Source organism: Dipodomys merriami, unplaced genomic scaffold (assembly GCF_024711535.1).
Source record: "Dipodomys merriami isolate MVZ:Mamm:240054 unplaced genomic scaffold, mDipMer1.0.p SCAF_11, whole genome shotgun sequence".
Lineage (NCBI taxonomy): Eukaryota > Metazoa > Chordata > Mammalia > Rodentia > Heteromyidae > Dipodomys > Dipodomys merriami.
Window position 1 is genome coordinate 14,916,436 of NW_027202382.1, and position 23,968 is coordinate 14,940,403.

General features: G+C 50.0%; 2 protein-coding genes across 2 annotated transcripts; one reads left to right on the forward strand and one right to left on the reverse strand.

Annotated features, from left to right (window-relative positions):
* Nucleotides 1-9,073: 9,073 nt before the first annotated feature.
* On the forward strand, nt 9,074-14,282 carry Tesk1 (testis associated actin remodelling kinase 1). Its single transcript, XM_070009430.1, has 10 exons — nt 9,074-10,302; nt 10,432-10,553; nt 10,656-10,704; nt 11,225-11,371; nt 11,695-11,777; nt 11,926-12,016; nt 12,200-12,283; nt 12,422-12,511; nt 12,648-12,762; nt 13,113-14,282. Exons 1-10 carry the CDS (start codon nt 10,099-10,101, stop codon nt 13,997-13,999), a joined length of 1,872 nt encoding a protein of 623 aa, XP_069865531.1. The 5' UTR covers nt 9,074-10,098; the 3' UTR covers nt 14,000-14,282.
* Cd72 (CD72 molecule) lies at nt 14,202-21,980 on the reverse strand. The gene is made up of 9 exons (XM_070009435.1): nt 21,785-21,980; nt 21,562-21,669; nt 20,940-21,002; nt 20,080-20,175; nt 19,078-19,413; nt 16,300-16,430; nt 15,596-15,696; nt 14,797-14,945; nt 14,202-14,559 (listed from the first exon to the last, which is right to left on the reverse strand). Exons 1-8 carry the CDS (start codon nt 21,864-21,866, stop codon nt 14,807-14,809), a joined length of 1,056 nt encoding a protein of 351 aa, XP_069865536.1. The 5' UTR covers nt 21,867-21,980; the 3' UTR covers nt 14,202-14,559; nt 14,797-14,806.
* Between the last annotated feature and the right edge of the window lie 1,988 nt (nt 21,981-23,968).

Genomic DNA, 23,968 nt, shown 5'->3' on the forward strand with positions numbered 1-23,968 from the left:
TGGGAGACCACCACAGCAAAAAAGGCAAGAGAAGGTACAAGGCACCAGCACACAGAAAGGGAGGGAGGGAGGGAAGAAGGGAAAGGAAAGGAAGGGAAAGGAAAGGTAGAATTACAGGTTGAGATATGGATTAGCACACAGATACTATAACAGGTTTTTCTGCAGAGAAGACAATCATAGCTAAAATCAGGATATGGATTAAAATTAAATTGAGGGGCTGTAGGTATGGCTCGGTAGTAGAACACTTGTGTGCCATGCACCAGGCTCAGCACCTCGGGAAGGAGGCAGAAACCAAGAAACAAGTTAGATAGCCACATTTCAGATCTAGGAGGAAGCCTGCTCTGGTTGCCTGTTGCTTTTATTTCCATCCATGCAATTAATATTTCTAAGGCCCCGAGTTCTACTTAGGAAAGGGTGAAAAGGAATTCTCATTGCCTCCACCCAGTGGGTAGTCATCACAGTAACCCAACCACAGCTCACTCCTTCGGGGAGCTGCCACACTCAGCCAGAGTTGGGTGTGGCTGTGGAAATATTTATAACTCGAGACAGCATCTCATGCAAGATGAAAGTCCACTAGGAAAGCAGCTGGCAGCAGCCCGCCCACACTGCTAGGTCTCCGGAATGGTAGTCCACAGCTTTCTGATCTGCCTTTGATCCCATCCAGGAATTGCTTGGAGATTTTATACAGATCTCACACCAGTGAATTAATTGTAAGTCAGCCTTGCTGCAAGGATAAATCTCCTCTATTAGAATGAGGTTTTTTTTAAAGTGAGACTTTGGAAACAAGTTCCCAACTCAAAAGGCCATGAACATTTTAAGAAGTGGGAAGAATGAACTCCAAAGAATTATATAAAACACAAAGCCTTGTTTTGTTTGTTTGTTTTTAAAGATATGGCTGCAATAAAACTACATTAAAAGAAAAATCCAGAAATTAAAAGCATGGGTCTTAGGGACTTCAGATGGCATAAGACATAGTAGTTAGAAGCACGTTGTTGTCAAATGTTACTTTTGTTTACCCTACTGCTTTCATTCATTTATTTTCTCTTTCCTTTATCCCTTCTGTTTTCTCTTAATATTTCTGTCTTCTTCTCTTTCTTCCTTTTGTTCCATATTGAGGATTGAACTCAGAGCTTGCATGTCTGCCACTTAAGCCACACCCCAGTCCAGGAATAGTTTTCATGAATGCTTATTTTATTACACATTGCAACAAAAGATAAAGCAGAGCCAAATGCCAGTGGCTTATGCCTGTAATTCTAGCTACTCATGTGGTTGAGATCTAGGGGATCAAAGTTTGAAACCAGCCCAAACAATGAAGTCTGAGAGACTCCATCTCTAATAAACCAGAAAAAAAAGCCAAACTGGAGGAGACTTGGCCCAAATGGTAGAGAGCTAGCCACAAGAGAGCAAACCTAGCATGCATGAAAGCCCTGGATTCGATTCCTCAGTACCACATAAATAGAAAAAGCTGGAAGTGGTGCTGTGACTCAAGTGGTAAGAGTGCTAGTCTTGAGCGCAGACAGGTTCAGGAACAGTGCCTAGACCCTGAGTTCAAGCCCCAGGATTGGCAAAAGAAAAAAAGGGGGGGGAGGGAGATAGAGAAAGGAAGGAAGGAAGGAAAAAAGAAAGGAAGAAAGGAAGCAAGCAAGCAAGCAAGCAAGCAAGCAAGAAAGAAAGAAAGAAAGAAAGAAAGAAAGAAAGAAAGAAAGAAAGAAAGAAAGAAAGAAAGAAAGAAAGAAAGAAAGATGGGCTGGGATGTAGCTCAGTGACAAAGCACTTGCCTAGCAAGTGCAGCGTCCTGGGTTTGATCCCCAGTACCAAAAAAGAAAAGACAAATACAGTTTAGAAGAGAACGAAAAGGAAAGAAAGAGAAAGAAAAAAAAGGAAACAACTTTTTCTGAAAAATGTGCTGAGGTAGAGGAGGGATGGAAAAACAAGCCTTTTCTAGCTCTTTCAGTGGAAAGAAGAGCAAGCAGACCTCTGCCTGTGCCATCATCAGCTGGGAGCTGGTGGCTCATACCTGTAATCCTAGCTATGCAGGAGGTTGAGATCTGAGGATCACAGTTCAAAACTAGCCTGAACAGGAGTCTGTGAGACTCTTATCTCCAATTAACTACCAAAAATCCAGAAATGGAGATGTAGCTCAAGTAGCAGAGCACCAGCCTTGAATTTAGATAAAAAATAAGCCAGGTGTCCGTGGCTCCCCCCTGTAATCCTAGCTACTCGGGAGGATGAGATCTGAGGATCGAGGTTTAAAGCCAGCCCATGTAGGAAAGTCCACGAGACTCTTATCTCCAGTAAACCACCAGAAAACTGGAAGTGGCCCTGTGGCTCAAGTGGTAGAGTGCTAGCCTTGAGCTGAAGAGCTGAGGGACAGCGCCCAAGCCCAGAATTCAAGCCCCACAACAAACAAACAAATAATAATATAAATTTTTAAAGCTAAGGGACAGAGACTAGGTCCTGAATTGAAGCCCCACTCAAGGCACCAAAAAAAGCCATTATCATGTGTGTCATGCATCTCCTTAGGATTCTGAAGTCTGAGAGGTTAGATTACTGGCTCTGTCTCCCAGGGACCAGCCCAGTATGGATCATAAACATGCAACATTGGAAGCAGCCAATGTATGTCCATAAGCAAGGGAACCATGTGTCCATTCACCATGGAGTCTTTCAGGAATACCTTTTCTCAAAAAAAATATATATTATACATTATATACATGCATATCTAATGGGAATAGGAACTGGAAGGACAGCAGCATGAAGAAGAGCAGCTCTTGCTCGGTGGTATGATTATGATAAATGTGCACTGAAGAATTTCTAGGGAAGGTTCAAGCTCAAGTACTAGCGCGTGCGCGCGCGCACACACACACACACACACACACACACACACACACACACACACACACACACACACAAAGACAAAAATTTTCAAATGGGAATTGGGAAATCTTGGCAAATGGTCACCCCTGTCCACAGCAGAATCTGGAGCCTCCCCTAAAGTGAAATTTTCCTAGTTAGATATATAAGACAACAAATTAAGAGAAAGCAATAGGTTCACAATAAAAAAATGTCCCAGTGTATAAGAAAATAAGCCACTTATAAATAAGTCATCAGAAACCTTGAACAGTAGACTTAGATATCTTAAGAACAAAAAAATAGTTAAAATATTCCAGGATGCCACTTGGATAAGGAATGGAAAACAGATTTAGATTGTTTCCTACCAAAAGCCAGGAGAAAAGCAGAGGCTAAAGGAAACAAAGTTTCTTTCAATTGTGCAGGATGAATAATTGTGCAAGATGCGTAAGAACACAGAGTCACTGTTCTTAACAATGTAATATTGTATACTCAAAATTGGTTACCACAGTAGATTATTTTCCTATTATGCCCTGCTAAGAAGTCAAGAGGGTGGATCTTCTGGGGGGTTCTTATCACTAAACAAAGTAGGTAAGTAGGGCAAGAAGCAGATTTACTTTGCACTGGAGTTTGAGCTTGGGGCTGGGCACTGTCTGTTAGCTTTTTCCCTTCAAGGCTGGCACTTCACCACTTGAGCCACTGCTCTATTTCTGGCTTTTTTGTTTCATTTAGTTGCTGGTCCTGGGGCTTCAACTCAGGGCCTGGGCACTGTTCATGAACTTCTTTTTGCTCAAGGCTAGTGTTCTACCACTTAGGCCAGAGCTCCACTTGAAGCTTTTTTTTTTTTTAAATGGGGGTTTGATTATTGGAGATAAGAGTCTCCCAGACATTCCTGCCTGGGCTGGCTATATAACTGTTATTCTCAGATCTCAGCCTCCTGAGTAGCTAAGATTACAGGAGTGAATCACTGATACCTGCAAAATAAGACAATTTAAGCATAAAACATATGTACTAAATTATTAGTTCATAATAATACAAAGAAATTTTCATTAGTCAACCTTGGAAGGTTCTAGGCAACTAAAGTATTATCTAAAAGTCGGTTAAAAGAGAAACTAACATTCATCCAACTTTCTGTGTAACAAATAGTGAACATGGCCATGACAAATGACCGAGACAACAGGAATTTAGGAGAGGAAGGGTTTATTTGGGGTCACTGTCTCAGAGGGTTCAGTCCATCCAGGCAGGAGCAGAGCCATACACACCATGGCAAAAGGAAGCAGAATGCCTGTGCTAGCCACTTTCCTCCATTTTCCCCTTTTATTCCATCTAGTCCCCCAGCCCATGGATGGTGCTACCCACATTTTGTCTTCCTGGAAATTCTTCACAGGTACACTGTATTAATCTAGGTGCTTCTTGTAATATCCCAGCTTCCCAGAACCAGTGGAACTCGAACCTACAACTTGGCGAAAGGAGTCACCAGCACTCAGTCAAACTGGCTGGAAGCCTTTTATTAGCCACGTGGCATCGGTCCCCAGCTTGCAGAGCTGGAGAACAGCCCCATTTGCTTTTCATGGTTTTTTTTAAATATATATAGGAAGGGGTTTCATATAGGTGATGTTTACCAAAGCAAGCAAGCAAGGTTACAGAAGCAAAACATAAGCAGAAAAAGCCAGAAGTGGCGCTGTGGCTCAAGTGGTAGATTGCTAGCCTTGAGCTGAAGAGCTGAGGGACAGCGCTCAGGCCCAGAGTTCAGGCCCCACGACCAAAAAAAAAAAAAGGTCACCATGGAGCTGGTGTAGCACTACCTCCCCACACTAGGAGGCAAGAGGATCATGAGTTCTAAGCCAAATCCATACTGAGGTCCTGTCTGGAAAATTGAAGGCCTGGGATGTGGCTCAGTAGTCATGCTAAAGGGGTAGGGAGGGAGGAAACCTAATGGCTAAAAATAAGGATTTGGATAAGGAATCACATACTAGACTTCTGAGAGTAATGGAATTACTTGTAACATAGAGTCTTGCTGACCTGCAGGCCCCATAACCTGTGGAAGATTATAACCCCAATCTGACTAACCAAGGCTAAAAACTCCCTTGGCCCAACATGTAGGAAAAGCTAATGACACATAAGCCAGTTTTCTAGGACTGACCAGATCTATAGACACCCATCCAAAGCTTGACTTCCAGGACAGCACTCATTGAGCCTGCCCACTCTCCCCAGAGTATACTTTTGCTTTGCAAAAATGTTACACCTTGCTTTGCATTAATCTGCTTTTACTTTAGAATCCTCCGTGTCTAAAATAAGAACTTTCTGGTCCCTGAACCCAGCCACCTGAATCCATAGCATGTTTGGTGAGCTAGCCAGGAGGGCCAAGGAAACTCTTACCCAGAAGCAGATGTCTTTATCTTTCCTTCAGTCCTGACAAGACAGTCTCTCTGTTCCTATTTACTTTGTTGTTTCTTTCTTCTCAGCTAGTACATCTTATACTTATTTTCCTACTCTGTTTCCATGGTGGTGAGGGAAGAATGAGGTGGTTATTTTTTGGCACAGGAATCAAATTGGGCAATGCTTGACTTGCTCTGAACATTTTGTTGTGGTGGTGGTGGTGGTGCTTGAACTGAGGGCCTGGGTGCTATCCTGAGCAATTTCATTTAAGGCTAGCTTTGAGCCACAGCTCCACTTCTAATTTTCTGGTGGTGGGGCTGGGAAGGTGGCTCAGTGGCAGAGCGCTTGCCTTGCATGCATGAGGCCCTGGGTTCAATTCCTCAGCACCACATAAGCAAAAAGAAAAAAGCGGGAAGTGGCGCTGTGGCTCAAGTGGTAGAGCGCTAGCCTTGAGCTGAAGAGCTGAGGGACAGCGCCCAGGCCCAGAGTTCAGGCCCCACGACTGGACCCAAAAAAAAACAACAACAACTAATTTTCTGGTGGTTAATTGGAAGAATGTCATGCACTTTCTTGCCCAGCTGACTTTAAATCTTGATCCTCAGATCTCAGCCTCCAGAGTAGCTAGGATTACAGGCATGATCCACCAGTGCCTGAAACATTTGAATATTTTGGCCTGACCACTTATTTGCTGTTACAGGATCTGAGGAGCCTTTAATTACCTTATACAGGCTTGTCTTGTATATCACCTGATCTCTTGCCAGCATGAAACCCACTTTACTGCACTATCAACCCAAACCATCAGAAGGAAGCTCTGGACCTCCAAAATTAGCACTCAGAGTTAGACTTCAGTAGTTAGCGCTGGAGCTCCAAACCACTCAGATTTAGATCAAACAGAGGAGGAAGGATGTGGGGCACAAGATGTGAGACAAAACTAGAGACTGGAGAAGAGAAGAAATTCCTTGCTGTGCAAGGAGTTATGATACCTCCAAATCACTTGGGTACCCGCTCCCACAAAGACCTCCTGAAGACGATTGCTTCAGCTGCAAACGTTCTGGGCATTGGAACAAAGAGTACCCTCGAGGATGACAGCTACTGAAGATGCCCCTATGCAAGCAAAGGGGGCATTGGAAACAAGCCTGTCCTCAGCTCGGAAGGGAGCTAAGATCACATCTTGAAAAGTAACTGCTAGCTATGTCTAACTGAAGTTTCTAAAGGTCCTCTGTGGCCCCCAACAGGACTTTTTGCATCCAAGGGGTGAGACCCTATTATTGGCTGGACAAAGCCAATAAGCTTGCTCCATTCCTTGTTGATCTGGGAAGTGCCTTTTTTGTTTTGTTGTACTTTCTCATCCTGAACCTTATCGCTCAATACCTACACTACTATAAGAACTGTGGGAAGGCCTCAACAGTGACCTTATCTTCTCTCCTGTATCTAGGAAGACCAAATTGTTAGCCATCAATTTTAATTTGCCTTTGTATTCTAAATTGAAACTACAGGATTAAAAATGTAAAGATTTTAGGCTTTTGGTGTATTTCCTCTCCTTCTGTCTTTTTGCTTGTACTGAAATAGTTTTGTTGTTCTGAAGTTTTGTTATCTTAGTCACCCCTAGCTGGAATGTAACATTTTGTAACTCTTAGCCTCATTTAAGACCAAAATGGGAAAATATGAAGCAGGATTTCTGGGAGGCTGCGTGGGTAGGCCTGAGCTTTGAGCTCAGAATCTTATGCTTGCTTTGTAGGCACTCTACCACTTAAGTCAGTTATTCTCAAACAAAAGTATAACTTTATGCCTAGGCTAATCTGTACTATAATTCTTCCATTTTGCTTCCCTTTGTCTCTTGAATAACAAATGTGAACCACTAAGTCCAGTCATTAAGAGTTCCCACAAAATTTTTATGCCCAAGGGAGGGGCCTCAAACTACGATGCCCCATCTCCACTTCCCAAGTAGCTAAAATTATAGATTTGAGCCACTACACCAAATGGTATAAGAAGTTCTTGAAAGGTCTAGTGGCCACACCTGTAATCCTGGCTGCTTGATAATGATCAGGAGGTTCACAATTTGAAGCTAATCAAAAAGTGGACAAAAAGTAAGACGTCCATCTCAACTAAAAAAAACTGGTGTGGTGGTGTGTGCCCTTCATTATAACTATATGGGAGGCCTGAGTAAGATCACAGACCAGGCAGGCAAGGGTATCAAGACTCTTCCTGAATAATAACTTAAGCAAAAGAGGCTGTCGACCAGAGGTGTGGCTCAAGTGGTAGAGCAACAACAACAACAAAAATAGCAGGAAGTGGGGACTAGCAGCCTGGCTCATTGATATAGTGCCTTTCCTAATAAGCTCAAATCCTGAGTTCAAACCAAAGTACCAAAACAAAGCAAGTACTTTCACCTGCTTTCACATATAAACAAGGAGACTGCCTTTCTTCCTTTATACACCTTGATCATAGTCATCTCCACCTACCAACCTTCCTTCATCCTAAATATTTTTTTAACCTCAGTTGATCTCACCCAGTAGCTAAACTAGAAACAAACAAAAGGTCTGACTTTGGATACTGTCATTGACATTTCCCACTGTAGATTTCCTCCCATCTGAATTATCCTATCTTAATTCAGCCTTTCATCCTATCCTGATGGAACCACCTTCCCAGCCTCTTTGCCTCTACATAACCATAATGGTCATCTTCCTAAAAATTGGCACCTGGCTCTTTGGCTGAAATAACTGTCACCTATACAGTGATTCTCAGGACCCAGAATCCTTTAAGCTAGTTATGATAACACTACTTAAAATGTGGCGTGAGAGTGCTTTTATCTATAGCAAATTCACAAACAATTGTGGATGTTAACATGAATTTTTAACATTAACTTTATGTATTTTAACGGAGACCAAATGTCCATGAAAAAAAAAAGAGGGGGAGGTGTGTCATGCCCTAAACAGAGGCTGCTCTCCACACCTGCCTCTCTCCAGTCTCAGAACGACTGTAAATGACTCTGGTTCTTCTTTTCCCAAACTTTTGAGATACCTTCCCTTGTACGGAGCACCACGACAAGAATCTGGCCTTTTTCTCTCTACCCCAACGCATTTAAGACCGCCTTCATTCCTTTCCTATTAGCCCTTAACGAGCAAATATACTTCTTGGCTCCGACTCTCAAAACGTGTGTGTGACAGGACACAGTCAGAAGACGGCCAGCCACGCCCAGGGCCCTCTGCTCGTCCATAGTCTTCTCCACCTACCACACAAAAAGAAGTATCAACATGCTTTACATTTTTTTGAGAACCCTCGAACCTCTCCACTCCTGCCTCTCTCCATGCTGCCGCTAGATGGCAGGAGACTCAAGGACGCCGGAAACTGCTAGCCAGGGAAGTCGACCGCAAGGATCCAGTGACGTCACCCATCCTTGGCGACGATTGGCCATTCCAGGGTAGGTCTACCCTGGGAGGGCGGAGCCAATGGCAAAACCGGAAGCGTCGGGTACGGCGAGAGTACTGTCCCGAGGTTGGGCGTGCGCACTCAGGAAAGAGGGCAGGTGCAGTTCCTCCTGCCGCCGGGAGGAGGCAGAGCCGGCTCCTACGGGGTGGAGCGGCAGAAGCTGCTGGGAGAAGTCACAAGGAGCAGGGCCGAGCCACGCCGAGGGGGAGGAGTCACCTTGAGAGGAGGGGTCACAATGACTGGCGGAGTCCCGCCGAGAGGTCCTGACGCGGGGGAGGACCACGGGGAGGCGTGGGCGCAGCCCTGGAGGGTTCTGGTGGCACGGAGGGTGGCAGTGTCATCCTAGGGGAAGGCCCCGTGGAGGGGAGGGGTCCGGGAGAAGCAGTCTTTGAGGGGGCGGGACTGTGGCGGGGGGTGGGCCCGCGCGGAAGGAGGCGCTTCCCTGCAGGTGGAGGCTTCTTTCCGAAGAGAGGGTCATTTGGACAAAGAAGGGAGGAGGTCCAGGTCGGGTGACCCGGGGGAGGGTGCCCTGGAATCCGAACTTTATTCCGGGGAAGTGGGATGGAGAGAAGAGGCGTCGGGGCCGAGCCCGGGATGGGCCAGCCCCGATCGGGGTAGCGCCACGGCCCGGCGAAGGTAGAAGGTGTTAGCGAGCCCGGACAGTTAGGGTAGCGGAGTGGGAGAGCGAGCCGGGAAATGGGGAGTCGGGGCCGGAGCTCAGGGGGGGACGGTGGACGAGTTGCCGGGCTGCCTGCGGTCGTGGCCGGGCCTGCGGGGGCTAGACCTGTGCCTGGCTGGTCCGTGGAGCCCAGGAATCGGGCCGCTCGCTGAGCCCAGCCCTCAACGGACAGTGAGACGAGGGAGGGGAGGAAAGAATCCCGGGACAGCGCAGAGACGTTCGAGCTTCGCGAACGCCCAGCTAGCGCCTAATTCTCTTCGGTTAGTCGAGCCCAGCCTGAGGCCTTTTGACCCCCGACGCCCCGGACCCGCTCGTCGGGAGTTTGGCGGCCCGCGACCGCGGCGCGTACCTGGGGGGCGTGGCCGCCGCGTGAGGCCCCGGCGCGAAGGAGTTAAGCGGAGGCCAGGCCCAGCCCCGCCCCTGGCAGGCCGCGGAGCCTGAGCCCCAGCGGCGAAGCGGAGCCGCCGCCGCCGCCGCCCGCCCGCCCGCCTCCGCCCGCGGGGAGCCCGCCCGCCGGCGCCCGGCAGCGCCGCCGCCGACCCCGCCGCCTCCCGGCCCAGGCCCTGCGCGGAGCGGAGCGGCGTCCACCCGGGCCCTGCTGAGCGGCGCGGCGGGGGCGGGCCCAGGATCTCCGGCCGGTCTTCCATTCGCGGGGCGGGAGCCGGAGCTCCGGATCGGGCTCGGCCCGTACCCATGGCGAGCGCGGCCTGCCCGGGTCCCGGGGACCCTGCCATGTAAAGCAGGCCCAGGCTGGGGGCCCGGCCATGGCCGGGGAACGGCCCCCGCTGCGGGGCCCCGGGCCGGGAGAGGCGCCCGGGGAGGGGCCGGGGGGCGCCGGCGCAGGCCCCGGCCGGGGCCGCCCCTCCTCCTACCGAGCCCTCCGCAGCGCCGTGTCCAGCCTGGCGCGCGTGGACGATTTCCACTGTGCGGAGAAGATCGGGGCCGGCTTCTTCTCGGAGGTCTACAAGGTAGGACCGGTTGGGAGGGCAGAGGGGCGGGACCGAGCTGCTATAGGCTTGAACTTGGGGTAGAGAGCCCAGACTTGGGCGACCCCCTGCCCCCGACCTGCGGCACCCGCCGGCCTTTACCGCCCGCAGGTCCGGCACAGACAGTCAGGGCAGGTCATGGTGCTGAAGATGAACAAGCTCCCCAGTAACCGCGGCAACACGCTAAGGGAGGTGCAGCTGATGAACCGGCTCCGGCACCCTAACATCCTAAGGTGAGCAGCCCGGCCTCTTGATGGGCAGCTTGCTGGATGGGAGGGAAAAGGAAAGATCCCGCGGGAAAAGCCTACCCTCCTTCTCCTCCCATCCTCTTCCAGGTTCATGGGGGTCTGTGTGCACCAGGGGCAGCTGCACGCTCTAACAGAGGTAAGGACAGGTCAGGAGGGGGAACCCACAGCCACGGGGGGGGGGGTGGGGGGAGACTGGGAGTCTGTGGGTCCTCAAAGGAAGAAGCAGCCCAGGACCGCCTCCAACGGCAGGCTACCTGAACTGCCCTTGGGGCAGCCGATCTGAGAGGCCTCAGTATCTCATTCGTTCCCTGTCTCCCCTAGAACAGTGTTGCCTATAGAACTTTCTGCAGTGACGGAAATGTTCTGTATCTGCAGTAGCCCGGGACACTAGCTCCCGGCCACGCGTGGCTAGGCTAGAGCATGGGAAATGTCCCCGGTGTGACTGAGGAGCTGAATGCTTAATTGTATGTAAATTTCATAACAAAAAGTTGCACAGGGCTAGCAGCTACAAAACTAGAAGGTGAATGGAAATCAGAAAGCACAGGCTCACCCTTCTGACCTTTGTAATCTTGAGTGGTCCCCTGGCTTATAAGACACGTAGGAAGCAGAGTGAAGCCTTGGCGTTCATTCTCCCTCCTCCCACCCCTCTGTCTTAGTATATGAATGGTGGGACCCTGGAACAGCTGCTGAGCTCCCCTGAGCCCCTGTCCTGGCCAGTCAGGCTCCACCTAGCCCTGGATATTGCCCGAGGGCTGCGGTACCTTCATGCCAAGGGTGTATTCCACCGAGACCTCACATCTAAGGTAGGCTGGAGGTGGATAGGGGCCATGAAGGAATTTGAGGTTATTTGGTTATGATTAGTCTATGGATGTTAGGATGTGGATAACAGATACATGATGATATTGGAGTGACAAAGTATTGGGGAATATTGGGGGGGGAGGCTCGGGGAGGGAACTGTTCTGAAGGACTGAGTACCACTGGCGTGTTGAATGATGTTGCAGTAGTGGGACGCATTGAAGAATTGGGAGGGAAGGTTGGAGCTACACATGAGTGGCAGGGCTTTGGGTATATATTGGGAGACCAGGTGATCATAGGATGCCTATGTATGCATGTGTGTGTGTGCCAGAACTGTCTGGTCCGGCGGGAAGACCAAGGCTTCACAGCTGTTGTGGGTGACTTTGGGCTGGCTGAAAAGATTCCTGTGTATAGGTGAGGTGAATGCCCTTGTTACCCCCATCACCCCCCCCCCAAAGGCAGTCCATCTAAGTGAAGCCCTCAATGATGTTCCCCTTGGGGTAGGGTGGGGGCTCTTGCCTGGGAAGGACACTTAGATGTTTCTGACCACCTGCCCCTGCAGGGAAGGAGCAAGGAAGGAGCCATTGGCTGTGGTGGGTTCCCCATATTGGATGGCTCCAGAGGTATTGCGGGGTGAGCTGTACGATGAGAAGGTAAGACACCAACCCTTCAGAGCCCGAAGTCCCCCTCCCCAGACCCTTGAAATATTAAGGCTCCATCCCAGCAACCTCTCTAACCAGATATTCAGGAACCCCACCGTTCCTCCATGCCCGAATCCCCATTCCATTGCGTGAAAACTGTCTGCTCCTCCTCTTGACATTTTCTGCTGCCCCTAGGCTGATGTGTTTGCCTTTGGGATCGTTCTCTGTGAGCTCATCGCCCGAGTACCTGCAGACCCTGACTACCTACCCCGTACTGAGGTGAATGTCTTGGTGTGAAACGGGAACCTCCAGAATAAGTAGCTCCTAACTGAGGCGGGCACCTTGGAGGCTGAGGGCCTCATAGGGATGCAGAAGAAGCCAAGGAAGGCTTATTTGACCCCTTCTCTCTCCTCACAGGACTTTGGCCTAGATGTGCCTGCTTTCCGAACCCTGGTAGGGGATGATTGCCCACTGCCTTTCCTGCTCTTGGCCATCCACTGCTGCAGCGTAAGAGCCCCACTCCTCCTGGCAGACAACCCCACCCATGCCATGGCTGCCCGTGGGCCCCAGGTGACGGGAATAAAACTCAGGTACCCTCTTTAAGAGCACTGAATAAAGAAGCTACCCTGTCTCCACCTGTCAGATGGAGCCCAGCACTCGTGCCCCCTTCACTGAGATCACCCAGCACCTGGAATGGATCCTGGAGCAGCTGCCTGAGCCAGCCCCCCCTGCCAGGACTCCCCTGATACACAATCAGGGTAAGTGAGCATGACATGGGCCCAGAGGAGAAGCCCTAGTCCTTTCTCCTTAGAACTGAGAGTTATCTGGAGGAAGCCAAGTGGATTTATTAGGTGAGAAGGCTGGGAGTTGGCATAGGGTGGGGTGGGAAGACATCTGAAAGCAGATACTTTTCTACTGGTAGAGTCTGAGGAGCGGAGGAAGGAAAGAAGAGGTGAAAGGTGGTTGGAGGTGACATTTCCCCACTTTCTGAAGCATCCTGTGGGATCCCTTTTCTAAGCTCTAGTTTAACCAGCTCCTGGAAGATAGCGAGGCCCTCCAGAGCTCTGCTCAAATGCTGAGAACAGTGATCACAGGCTTCTCTCTACAGGATCTGTTCCAAGAGGAGGTCTCTCCGCCACGCTTCCAAGGCCTGACCCCCGGCTCTCCCGAAGCCGGTCAGACCTCTTCCTGCCCCCATCACCAGAATCGCCCCCGAACTGGGGGGACAATCTGACTCGAGTCAACCCCTTCTCACTACGGGAAGACCTCAGGGGTGGCAAGATCAAGCTTCTGGACACACCCTGCAGGCCAGTCACCCCCTTGCCCCTGGTACCACCGTCACCACTGCCCTCCACTCAGCTGCCGTTGGTGAGCACACCAGAGAACCTGATCCAGCCTGGGACGCCTCTCCGACGCTGCCGCTCACTACCCTCATCCCCTGAGCTCCCCCGACGTATGGAGACTGCACTGCCAGGTCCCGGCCCACCCCCCATGGGTCCCTCAGCTGAAGAAAAGATGGAGTGTGAAGGCAGTAGCCCAGAACCAGAACCCCCAGGACCTGCTCCCCAGCTTCCCCTTGCTGTGGCTACAGACAACTTCATCAGTACTTGTTCTTCAGCCTCCCAACCCTGGTCCCCTAGATCAGGTCCTCCCCTCAACAACAACCCCCCAGCTGTGGTGGTGAACTCCCCACAAGGCTGGGCTGGGGAGTCCTGGAACCGGGCCCAGCATAGCCTGCCCCGAGCGGCAGCCCTGGAGCGGACAGAACCCTCACCACCCCCTGCCACTTCCCGGGAGCCTGAGGACGGGCTGCCCTGTCCTGGCTGCTGCCTTGGCCCCTTCAGCTTTGGCTTCCTGTCCATGTGCCCCCGTCCCACTCCAGCTGTGGCCCGCTACCGCAACCTGAACTGTGAGGCAGGCAGTCTTCTCTGCCACCGAGGGCACCATGCCAAGCCACCCACACCCAGCCTGCAGCTGCCTGGGGCACGCTCTTAGCAGTGGGGCCTGTGATCTCAGGCCTCCAACTTTAGTCTGAGGACACCCTGTGAGGACAGAGTGCACTTACTGGACAGTGTCAGCCCCACATGGCTGACCGGCTCTTCTCCCTATAGGGAGCCTCAGCATGGACTCGATGGACAGAGCACTTTGTATCCAACCCTGGGCCTGCTCTCCCCGGGGATCACTGAACCACACAGCATTGCTGACGCACAAGACTAACACGTGCAGATTATTTAAAAATATGTCAATAAAACTGCCTGGCTGGCTCCGGGCCGCCCCATCCACTCTGCCCCTGCGCCCTCCTCCCCCCACCATTTCCAGTATGGGAGGTCCTTGAGGAAGGCCAAAGTCCTTTCTAGAGGACTTTACTTTATTCTTCGCAGGAACAGTTCAGTTTCAGGGACCATTTCAAGCAGATGATAGGCTGGCTAGAAGTATCGACATGGTTCAGCCTTTGGCTAGCTATGCCTAGAGTGAAGGAATGCCCTGGTATGATGACCTTAGGACCTTCAGTCACAGGTTAAGGATGATCGTCACAAGTTCTTGTTGGTTGGAGTCTGGAAGAGTAAAACATCAGTGAGCTAGACATGATTAGCACTAAATCCTCATCCAGCTTACTCTTATCTTCTCCCCCTGGAAAGCCGTGTCATAAGCCTTCCTTCCTTTCTAGGTCTTACCTGCTCTTACTGAAGCAGGACATATCTATGGATTTGTGGATGTGATTATCAAAACCCACGAACAAGTTTCCCCTCCCTCCTTGGACACAACCCCTCAGTCCTAACCCTCTCACTTACCCAACTCAATTCAAAGATCAGTCTCATCTGGAGACCTGAAAGTTTCCCGCTCACAGATGAAGAAGAGAGTCTCTGTACACTTCTCTTCCATTATTCGTGGCCATGACCACATTTGTACCTTGGGACATTTTGGGTTTTTATGATGAGTCCTAAAGAAAAGAGTAGAGCTAGGATATAGTCTGGACTGTTCCTAGTGTATCCTCCTCCCCCTGCTGCCATTAAACCTAGCTCACCTTGCCTGCCTAAGGCTACTTCTGGCCATTGTTCAAGAGCTGATGGCTAAACTACAGCTAGAAGCTTTAGAACCAGGGGAGGGAAGTCACCGAAAGTCCTAATGATGCGAACTCCAATACAGAAGTGTGAGGAGGTGACTACCCTGTTGTGGAGTCCATAGGGCTAAGTCCTCAGTCTGTCACTGCTGTCTTGCTCACTTTCCTGGGACAGCTGTTACCCTAATTGGCCTGTCTGAAAGACAGCCTCAGTTTGATAGCCTTGTTAAGAGAGGAATGGAAGTTCAAAGGCTGTTTTTCCTCATTGGCTATAAAGCCTTAGCTAAATTCTCATCCCCTTCTGAATGATGATATAGATCTCAACAGTACATTCCAGGGACCTCTAGATACTAGGGATGGAAGGGAGTAAGACTACCTTAAAGAGTTATTAACCAAATAGAGGGAATAAACAAATAGTTACAACATTGACTTGCAGAAGAGTTTTGGGAGCAGGACTTGACGAAATTTTATTACTGTCTTCTGAGAAGATTAATGGAGTTGAAAATATCCAGGTATCCTCTCAGACTTACCCAAAGTGTTGTGAATTACTAATCCACTGCGCCTTAGATTTGGCCCAATATGAATATCTATTCATATTTAACAAAAATTCACGCATGCTGAAGGTCGTATCCTGTGGAGAGAATCAGATCTGAGGTATGTGGGAAGAAATAAAAAATTAATGAAATGTGCACTCGAGGAGAAGGCCCGTGAACTCTGGCAAGAGTGCTTATCTTTGGTACACAGAGATCATTAGTAATTTGTCTCTGAATTGTTCAAGTGCCACTCTGCAGATGCAGGATTCACCTCCCAGCTAGGTAGGAATTTCTTCCATATCCTTTGGATGAGGTTATTCTGTGGACTCTTCGGGTCCCAAGAAATAAGTCCCTGCCATCCAGTCTATAAGATCTAGCCCCTCTCTGCCTCTCTGAGAGGCCACAAGAATCAATGAGCTATTAAGCAGCCCAAAGGGACTCGCCAGAGACCTAAGACATACATTAAAGATGGTTGAGAAGATTCAGCTCTCATACAAACTGAGCAGGAGAAGACACTTGGAGGGCTAAGAAGATTTGGAAGCTGTTTCCTTTGACAAATATTGTGACTACCAGTACCTGCCATGGAAAAGGAACCTGAGCCATGGCGTTCATGCCAGCAGTGCACTGCCATTCCCAACTTGACATACATACCTCCTCACCAAACAGTACCCACTTCAGCTTGGGGATAAGGTGATGCTTACTTCATGGAATGTGGCCAGCTTGGAGGACAAAGATGTGCAATACTTTTGACTCTCATCCCAAGTTTTCTGAAAATGTGAAAAGTAAAAGCAGCTTTTCTGGTGTTGCATCCATCCCACTGGACAGCAAGAATCTACAAAGCAGAGAGTATGATGGCAGCTTCACTTGAGATGAATGTGACTGTTCAGCCACCTGCTTGCTAACAATACGTCTACTCCCAGCACCTTCATGGATCTCTGGTCCTTAATCTTTGCAATTTTTCTTTGTCCTCTCTTGGAAATACCCTACCTATGTATATTTGGGAACATTCAACAGCATTTCTTCTTAGCAATCTGGCAGGTTTGTCGTCTTTTTTATTTCTTTTCTAGTGCCGGGAATTGAGTCCATGGCCTTAGATGTACAAGGCAAATGTTCTTCCACTGAGCTATATTCTCAAACATTGTTTTGTGAGATGGGGTGCAGCTACATAGCTCAGAAACTTGCTATGTGGCTTAGTCTGGTCTCCACTCCTCCAGCTGGGTGCTGGGATTCTAGACCTGCACCACCACATCCAAAATGGAAGATTTATTATCATAGCCATGGAGTTACTGTCAGCAGAGACATTTCAGCTAACTTCACCTAGATCCCTATGGGTCTCTCATTCATTCATCTCATTTGCTCCCTAAAGCATTTCCCTACTCAAAACCTTGCCACATTCCTCTCGCCACTGGCTCCCTCCTGCTCCTCTCCACTCTTCCTTCACCAGACAGCCTGCTTTGCTGAAATTGTGAGCAATCTTCACCTAAAAATTTCTATGTCTTCTCCTTTGTTCTTTTCCTAATTTCCCCTAGGAAATAAACATCCTTCTTTAACATTCCACACTTCATCTTGTGTGCCTGATCCCAAAACATCACTTTCATCCATCAATCCTACCTCTGTCACTCAAACCAGCTTCTTGCCTCTGTCAACCTTTTCCTATGTCTCCATCCTACTGCCCGGGGGTGGCGGGGGGGGGGGGGCGCAACTCCAAGGAATAAAAATAAATTGGTACAGTAGGGGCCTCAGAAGCTCTATTAAGGATTTTATTTTTGTGCCAGTCCTGGGGCTTGAATTCAGGGTGTAGGTGCTATCTCACCTTCTTTGCTCAAGGCTAACTACTACTAGAGCCACAGTTCTACTTCCAACTTTTTAGCAGTTCTTTGGAAATAAGAGTCTCATGAACTTTCCAGTCCAGGCTGGCTTTGAAACTCCATCCTGAGTGGCTAGGCCTGGCTTTATTTTTATATTATGAGGAAGAGAAAATCAATATAGGGTTTTACAAAAGGGGATTTTTCTCACTAGCTATGTCTCCAGGTGTCTGAGCACATGCTACATTAACCTGTTTATATAATTAACTAGAAAGACATGATTTAGCCTGGAGTGGCATGATCACGTTTGTGTTCTTAAAGAATTCTTCTGCCTTCAGTATGAAGAATGGACTGTGTTTGGGTGGGGTGTGGGATAGTTGGGGAAAGCCCTCAGAAAGTTATTGCATTTATCCTTGCAAAGGACAAGATGGGCAAAAATGCAAATGGATATACAGCCGTGCTGATGGAAATTTGAGGGAATTGCTCTCTGACAGAGTCAGAGGGCCCTTGCCGAAAGTGGAGGGGATGGTAGTGCAGAAGGGGCCCATCACTGCAGAGCTTGCCAGGTGGTGCTTAGGTTTTTAATGGCACCAAGCAGGCTGACTGCACTATTTGTCATATCTTGGTGCCAGTCTGGGCTAAGTGGTCAGTTGGGCTCATCCAGCATTTGGTCTTTACCAGTCCAAAGCACCAGTAGGACAAGAGAACAAAGGACTGAGTGATGGATCCCAGAATCCAACATGGGTAGGGAGAAGGGAAGGCAGGAAATGGCTTGCAGAATGGGAGGAACTGCAAGTCCACAGGTTGCAGGCCTCAGTGAGGTAGAAGTAATGTGGGAAAACCTTGAAAGCTGGAAGTTCAATCAAAGCAGAAGTCTGCAACTGATCTTCAGCCTGGGATTTTGCTGTGTGGATAGGCAGCAGCACTGACATGGGATGGAGAGCTATAGAGGATCAGGTTAAGGCAAACAGCTGTGAGCATCCGCAAAGAATCTTGCTGTCTTAAGTCTGGCCAGTTGGGGAGTGGCCAGATGCCTTCTGAGCCAACTAGAGCTTAATCCCAGCCACAGTCTATGGACACTAGTGTCCCTTTTAAGATGGCAACATGCTTGGATAGAACCTGTCTGCTCTAGCACAATCTTTCCTTTTTCAGGTGTACCTTCCCTCATCTCTACCTACCAGCTAGATTTCTGTTTTCTAAATAGATACCCTAAGCCACAACCCCTGAGAACTTTACCTCTTCTCCCCACTTCCAGACTGCACTTTGGTGATTCTTAATCTTTTCTGCTGGAGTCTCAGAAGTAGTGAGAATTTAAATTGTGCTTGTCTTTAAAAGAAAAAAGTTCAACCAACTTAACACCCAAATTCAAGGGATTTCCACATCCTGGGAACAATGATAGCCAGGTGAAACCTGAATGTGCCATGCTGCTTTGGACGATGTGACTTGGGGGGCTAGCTGCCACCCTTCTCTTCTCCCACAGGATTTGCCTTAGAGCTGGGGGAGCCCTTCTCCTGATGCCCAAGTCTGCACAGCTCAGATCAGCCGCTACTCTGGTTCACTGTCTCTTTCTTCCACATCTCACTGACCCCTGACCTCTGACCCCTGATTCCAGCCAGTAGTGTCTCCACCCCACGCAGGCCACTTCTTCCACCTCCCCTATCCCAGAGCAGATACCTAATGTAGAGCATGTGGAGAAGGACTTTAGTCTGTTCTGCATGCTGTTCAGCCTCTGGTCCAAGGCTTGTCTCTGTTCCTCTTCCCTTTTCAAGGTCTCTTTGGTCTGCTCCCGATCCAACTGACAGGCCTGTAGCTGCTGCTCAGCTACCTGGTGAACCCTCCGTTCCTCCTGTAGCATCTCCTGACTCTGAGACAGCTGTCTCCTGTATTCCTGCAGATCCTCCTCCTGTTGCCCCAGCTTGGTTATCCTTTCCCGGAGCTGTTGCCTCAGGCTGCTGTTAGTGGCTTCCAGAATCCTGGTCACCTGCTGGAACTGCTGAGACAACTGCAGATCTGTTTGTCAATAAAGACAGATAGGGGGCTGGGTGTGGTAATGAGTACCTGTAATCCCAGCACTCAGAAGACTGAGGCAGGAAGATTGTGAGTTTGAGTTCAGCCTAAGCTATATAGTGAGACCCTGTTGAGAGAGAAAACTTGAAGTGTATCTCCTGCCCTGTTGCCTAACATCAGCCTTTTTCTGCTTCCTGCAGCTTTTGCAAAGCAGGCTAAAATCTATGATCTGGCTGCATAAAGCTTAAGAAATCCTGCAATAGGGGGCTGGGAAGGTGGCTCAGTGGTAAAGCGCTTGATTTGCATGCCTGAGGCCCTGGGTTCGATTCCTCAGCATCACATAAGCAAAAAGAAAAAAGCCGGAGGTGGCGCTGTGGCTCAAGTGGTAGAGCGCTAGCCTTGAGCTGAAGAGCTGAGGGACAGTGCCCAGGCACAGAGTTCAGGCCCCACGACCGGACCCAAAAAAAAAAAAAAAAGAAATCCTGCAATAGTAAGGACAGTGTAGGAAGACAGCGATGCACTCTCAGACAGACCAGGCTTAAACCAAAGCAAAAATAAGGAGTGGGGAGGGAGGGGTGGGCAGTATCTGTGAGCCCTGATGAGAAAGGGCAGGAGGAAAAGGAGAGAAACATTTGGGGTGAGAGGGTAATGGGGGGCCGCCATACTCACAGCTCACTCCCAGGCAGATGGTGGCCACCCCTAACAGCAGGCAGGTGAGGAGCAGGCCGAGCAGGAGGTACTGCAAGCAGGAGGTGGAGGTGGGGCCTTAGGAGACAGGGGTTGGAGACAGTCAGTCCCAGGAATGGATTTAGGGACTCAAGTCAGGAAGCTCCTGTTAAGTAGATAGCTAGGGACAGAGCAGTGGGGGCTGGGGGCAGTGGGATGTTTTGTATGTAGGGGAGCCAGGGTATTTCAGAATCAAGGATGGGTGTCTCATGCCTGTAACACCAGCCACTCAGAAGGCTGAGATCTAAAAATTGAGGTTCAAAGCCAGTCCAAGCAGGAAGGTCAGTGAGATTCATCTCCAATGAGCCACCAAAAAATCAGAAGTAGAACTGTGGCTCAAGTGATAAGAGTGCTAGACTTAAGCAAAAACACTCAGAGACAGTGCCCTAGGCCCTGAGTTCAAGCCCTAGGACCAGCACATACACACACACAAACACATACACACACACACACAAACACACACACACACACATACACACACACACACACACACACACACACACACACACACACACACACACACACACACACACAGAATCAGGGTTGGGCATTCTACTGGTAAGGTGGGCTGAGAACATTGCCTGGTAGAGGGAAAGGGAAATTGCACCCCAGGAAAAGAAAGGGATACTTGGAAGTTGGATTGTGATCTGGATCATAGATCTATGACATTCATTATTAGAATAATATTGGGATGAGACTGAATGGGGAAGGCAACCTAGTCCACCACCCTGACCCACATGGCCACTTGGGAAGGACAACTGGGGGGTGGGAACTAGGGGGAGGGGAAGGAGGACAATACTCACAGGGGAGAACCTGACTAGCTGATAGCTTCATGCATCTCTTAGCTGGCTGCTCTGCCTTGACCCCTGCGGAAGGAGAGCACCCTGGGTGAAGACAGGAAGCCCCAGTAATGCCCCTTCTCCCCTTCCACACTCTGTCTATCCTAGGTTACCCTCTACCAATGTCCTGGGACACCCACGTGACTCTTGAAGTTCCTCAGCTCCCCTGAGACCCTCTCAGCAAGCTCCTGAGTCTCACCCTCTCTCACAAACATACACCCCACAACACATACTCTCTGCATCCTGCCCCAGCTCCCTCTGTTCTTGTACCCTCTCCTCTGGTGCCCATATGTGCCCCTCGCCCCACAGCTCTCCTCCCTCTCCAATTCCCTCAGCTCTCTCCCCAGGATCCCCATTTCCTATTTGCCCATTGCCCCCAGGGCTGCCCTGAGCCCTCCGCAAGCACCCACCACCCCTCTGGGATCTGTCTCCTCCTTGCCCCTAGCGTCCTTCCTCTTCTGGTGACTCCCACTTAACCTATCCTCCTTCTTGTCTTTCCTAAGAATGCCCTCCTTTCCTCAGGGTCCGCCCTCCCCAACCACTACAGACACTCTAGCTACAGATATGTCCCGTGAGTTCTCCATACTCGCTTTGTCGGCCGGTCCAGAGGAAGCCAAGCTTGGGGCCCCCGCTGGGACGGGGGGGACTTGCACGTTCTCATAGGTGAGCTCCCCATCCTCATAGTCCTCTGCATCTGGAGAGAAGAGGGAGCAAAGCACAAGACAAGGAGAGAGTCCGGAGGTATGAGGGATGGGTGATGAAGGGAGGAGGGATGCAGGATCGAGGAGCCCTCCCCCCATACTGCTTACCCTGTTCTAACCGGCTGGAGACACTCTTCTTCAGGGGGGCCTTCACAAACCTCAGGTCTGCATAGGTGATGGCCTCAGCCATACTTGTCTTTCAGCCTCACTTGTCCCTTCCACCACTCTAAGACTTCCTTGCCACTCTCCTGCCAGCCCCCCTCAGGCCTGTGCTCTCTTGGTGACTGTGTGGTTTTGCACTTTGCCTTGTGACTACCAGTCACAGAAGAGGAAGAAGTGGACAGATTCTGACAGATGGACTCAGTGAAGCAGAGACATCCCTGTGCGGAACCTATAGGTGCAGAGGAGGGACGCTGAGGTCCACAGCGCAGGAGCAGGACCTGGGCATGGGTCCAGCACTGCTGTGTCATGGACACACTGTGGTCTCTACACTGCTGGGACTCCACACAGTCCTCCTGCTTATCATCTCGACTTCCCCTCCCCTCCTGACTACTCATGGCTGGAGCTGCTCGGGGTGTAATGGGAGTTCTCTGTGCTCACCTCAGACATCTCCCCAGTTATTGCTCCAGATTAAGGTTCCATTCTCCTCCATCACATGTCATCATTTGGAATTTCCAGTAGGCACATGGGTTCCCCAAAAGGGATCCCTAATTTTGTAGCTCATCTCCTCTATCATCCGATGATCCTGAGGTTTTATTCTTAGGATGTACCCTGCTGCCCTCCCACTTAGCTCCCAGTTCTCCTGCTATAAGGAAGTCATCACTACAAGCTCTCGCTGGGAATGTGCCAGCCTGTGCCAGCTTTTATTTTGAGGAGAATACAGAGACATGGAGCCAAACTGGTTTTGCATCCATAAACATCCCAGACTTTTCTATTCCACAGTCTTTCCCTGCCTCCTCACCCCCCCATCTATCAGGTCACACCTGTGACCAATCAGCCCTTACCCCTACCATCCTGCCTCTGCCAGCCTCGTGACACGCTGTCTCCACACCTGAGCTGACTCCAGCAGACAGATCCCACGAGGCAGGCAGGCAGACTCCAGGACCAGCCTGGCTGAGGGGGAGGGGCACGTGGTTAGGCACTTCTGGGAAGCTTGGCAGCCCTGAACCTCATGTTTCTTGTGGGGAGCCAGGGAGTTGATGTGGGTGCCAGGATTCTAGAAAGGCTATGACTTCCTCCTAGACAGAGCAGTTTCCTCTTGATTTCTTTTTTTTTTTCTTTTCTTTTGGGGCCCGGTCGTGGGGCCTGAACTCTGGGCCTGGGCGCTGTCCCTCAGCTCTTTTCAGCTCAAGGCTAGCACTCTATCACTTGAGCCACAGCGCCACTTCCGGCTTTTTTTTTTCTTTTTGCTTATGCGGTGCTGAGGAGTCGAACCCAGGGCCTCAGGCATGCAAGGCAAGCGCTCTACCACTGAGCCACCTTCCCAGCCCCCTTCCTCTTGATTTCTTAGGAATAGCTCAGTGGGAGAGTATGAATGTGATGCAATGGATTCAATCTCCAATACCGATATTCACACCCCAAGATTGTTCCTTTATACCCAGGCCCAAGGAAAGAGGCATTTATGGGGGAGACCCCTGGGGCTCAGAGGTCCTTTAGGTGATGAGAGCCCAGTTAATGGAAGAGAGAAAAAGACAGAGAAGGGAAGAAGCCACTGGTACTCCTAGATGTTCTTTTACTGGGAAGTGCCCCTTCTAGGGAACTCCAAAAGAGTCTGCATCTGGGAGTGGGAAAGACTTAAGGCCAGAGAAGATCTGAGGATGAGAAAAATCCACCCCTTTGGGGGCATCTCCGCCCCTCAGAAAGCCCTAGGCAGCTGTGGAGAGGGGAAAGGGAAGAGCCCTCCTCACCACACACTAACAGCTTATGTGACCGGTGATGTGTGGCAGGCCAGCACAGCTGGGCCATCCAGCCTACTCCGAAGAAAGTTGCCCCAGAGGCAGAGTAGCACACCTGTCATTTGAGGAGCGTCTCTGAGAAGAGGCAAGTATCTACCTGCTGGTGCAAGTGCTCACATGTACACATGCATCCCCAGAGCTTTGTGTGTGCAGGTGCTGAGTGTCACAGCCTGCTTGAAGGATGAGACACAAGGACTCATCCTGTGGGCTGAGCTGTTACTTTGGGGGGGCCAGGGGGCAAACTGGGGCTTGAACTCAAGGTCTGAGCACTGTCCCTTAGATTTTTCAGTCAAGGCTGGTGCATTACCACTTGAGCTATAACTCCATATCTGGCTTT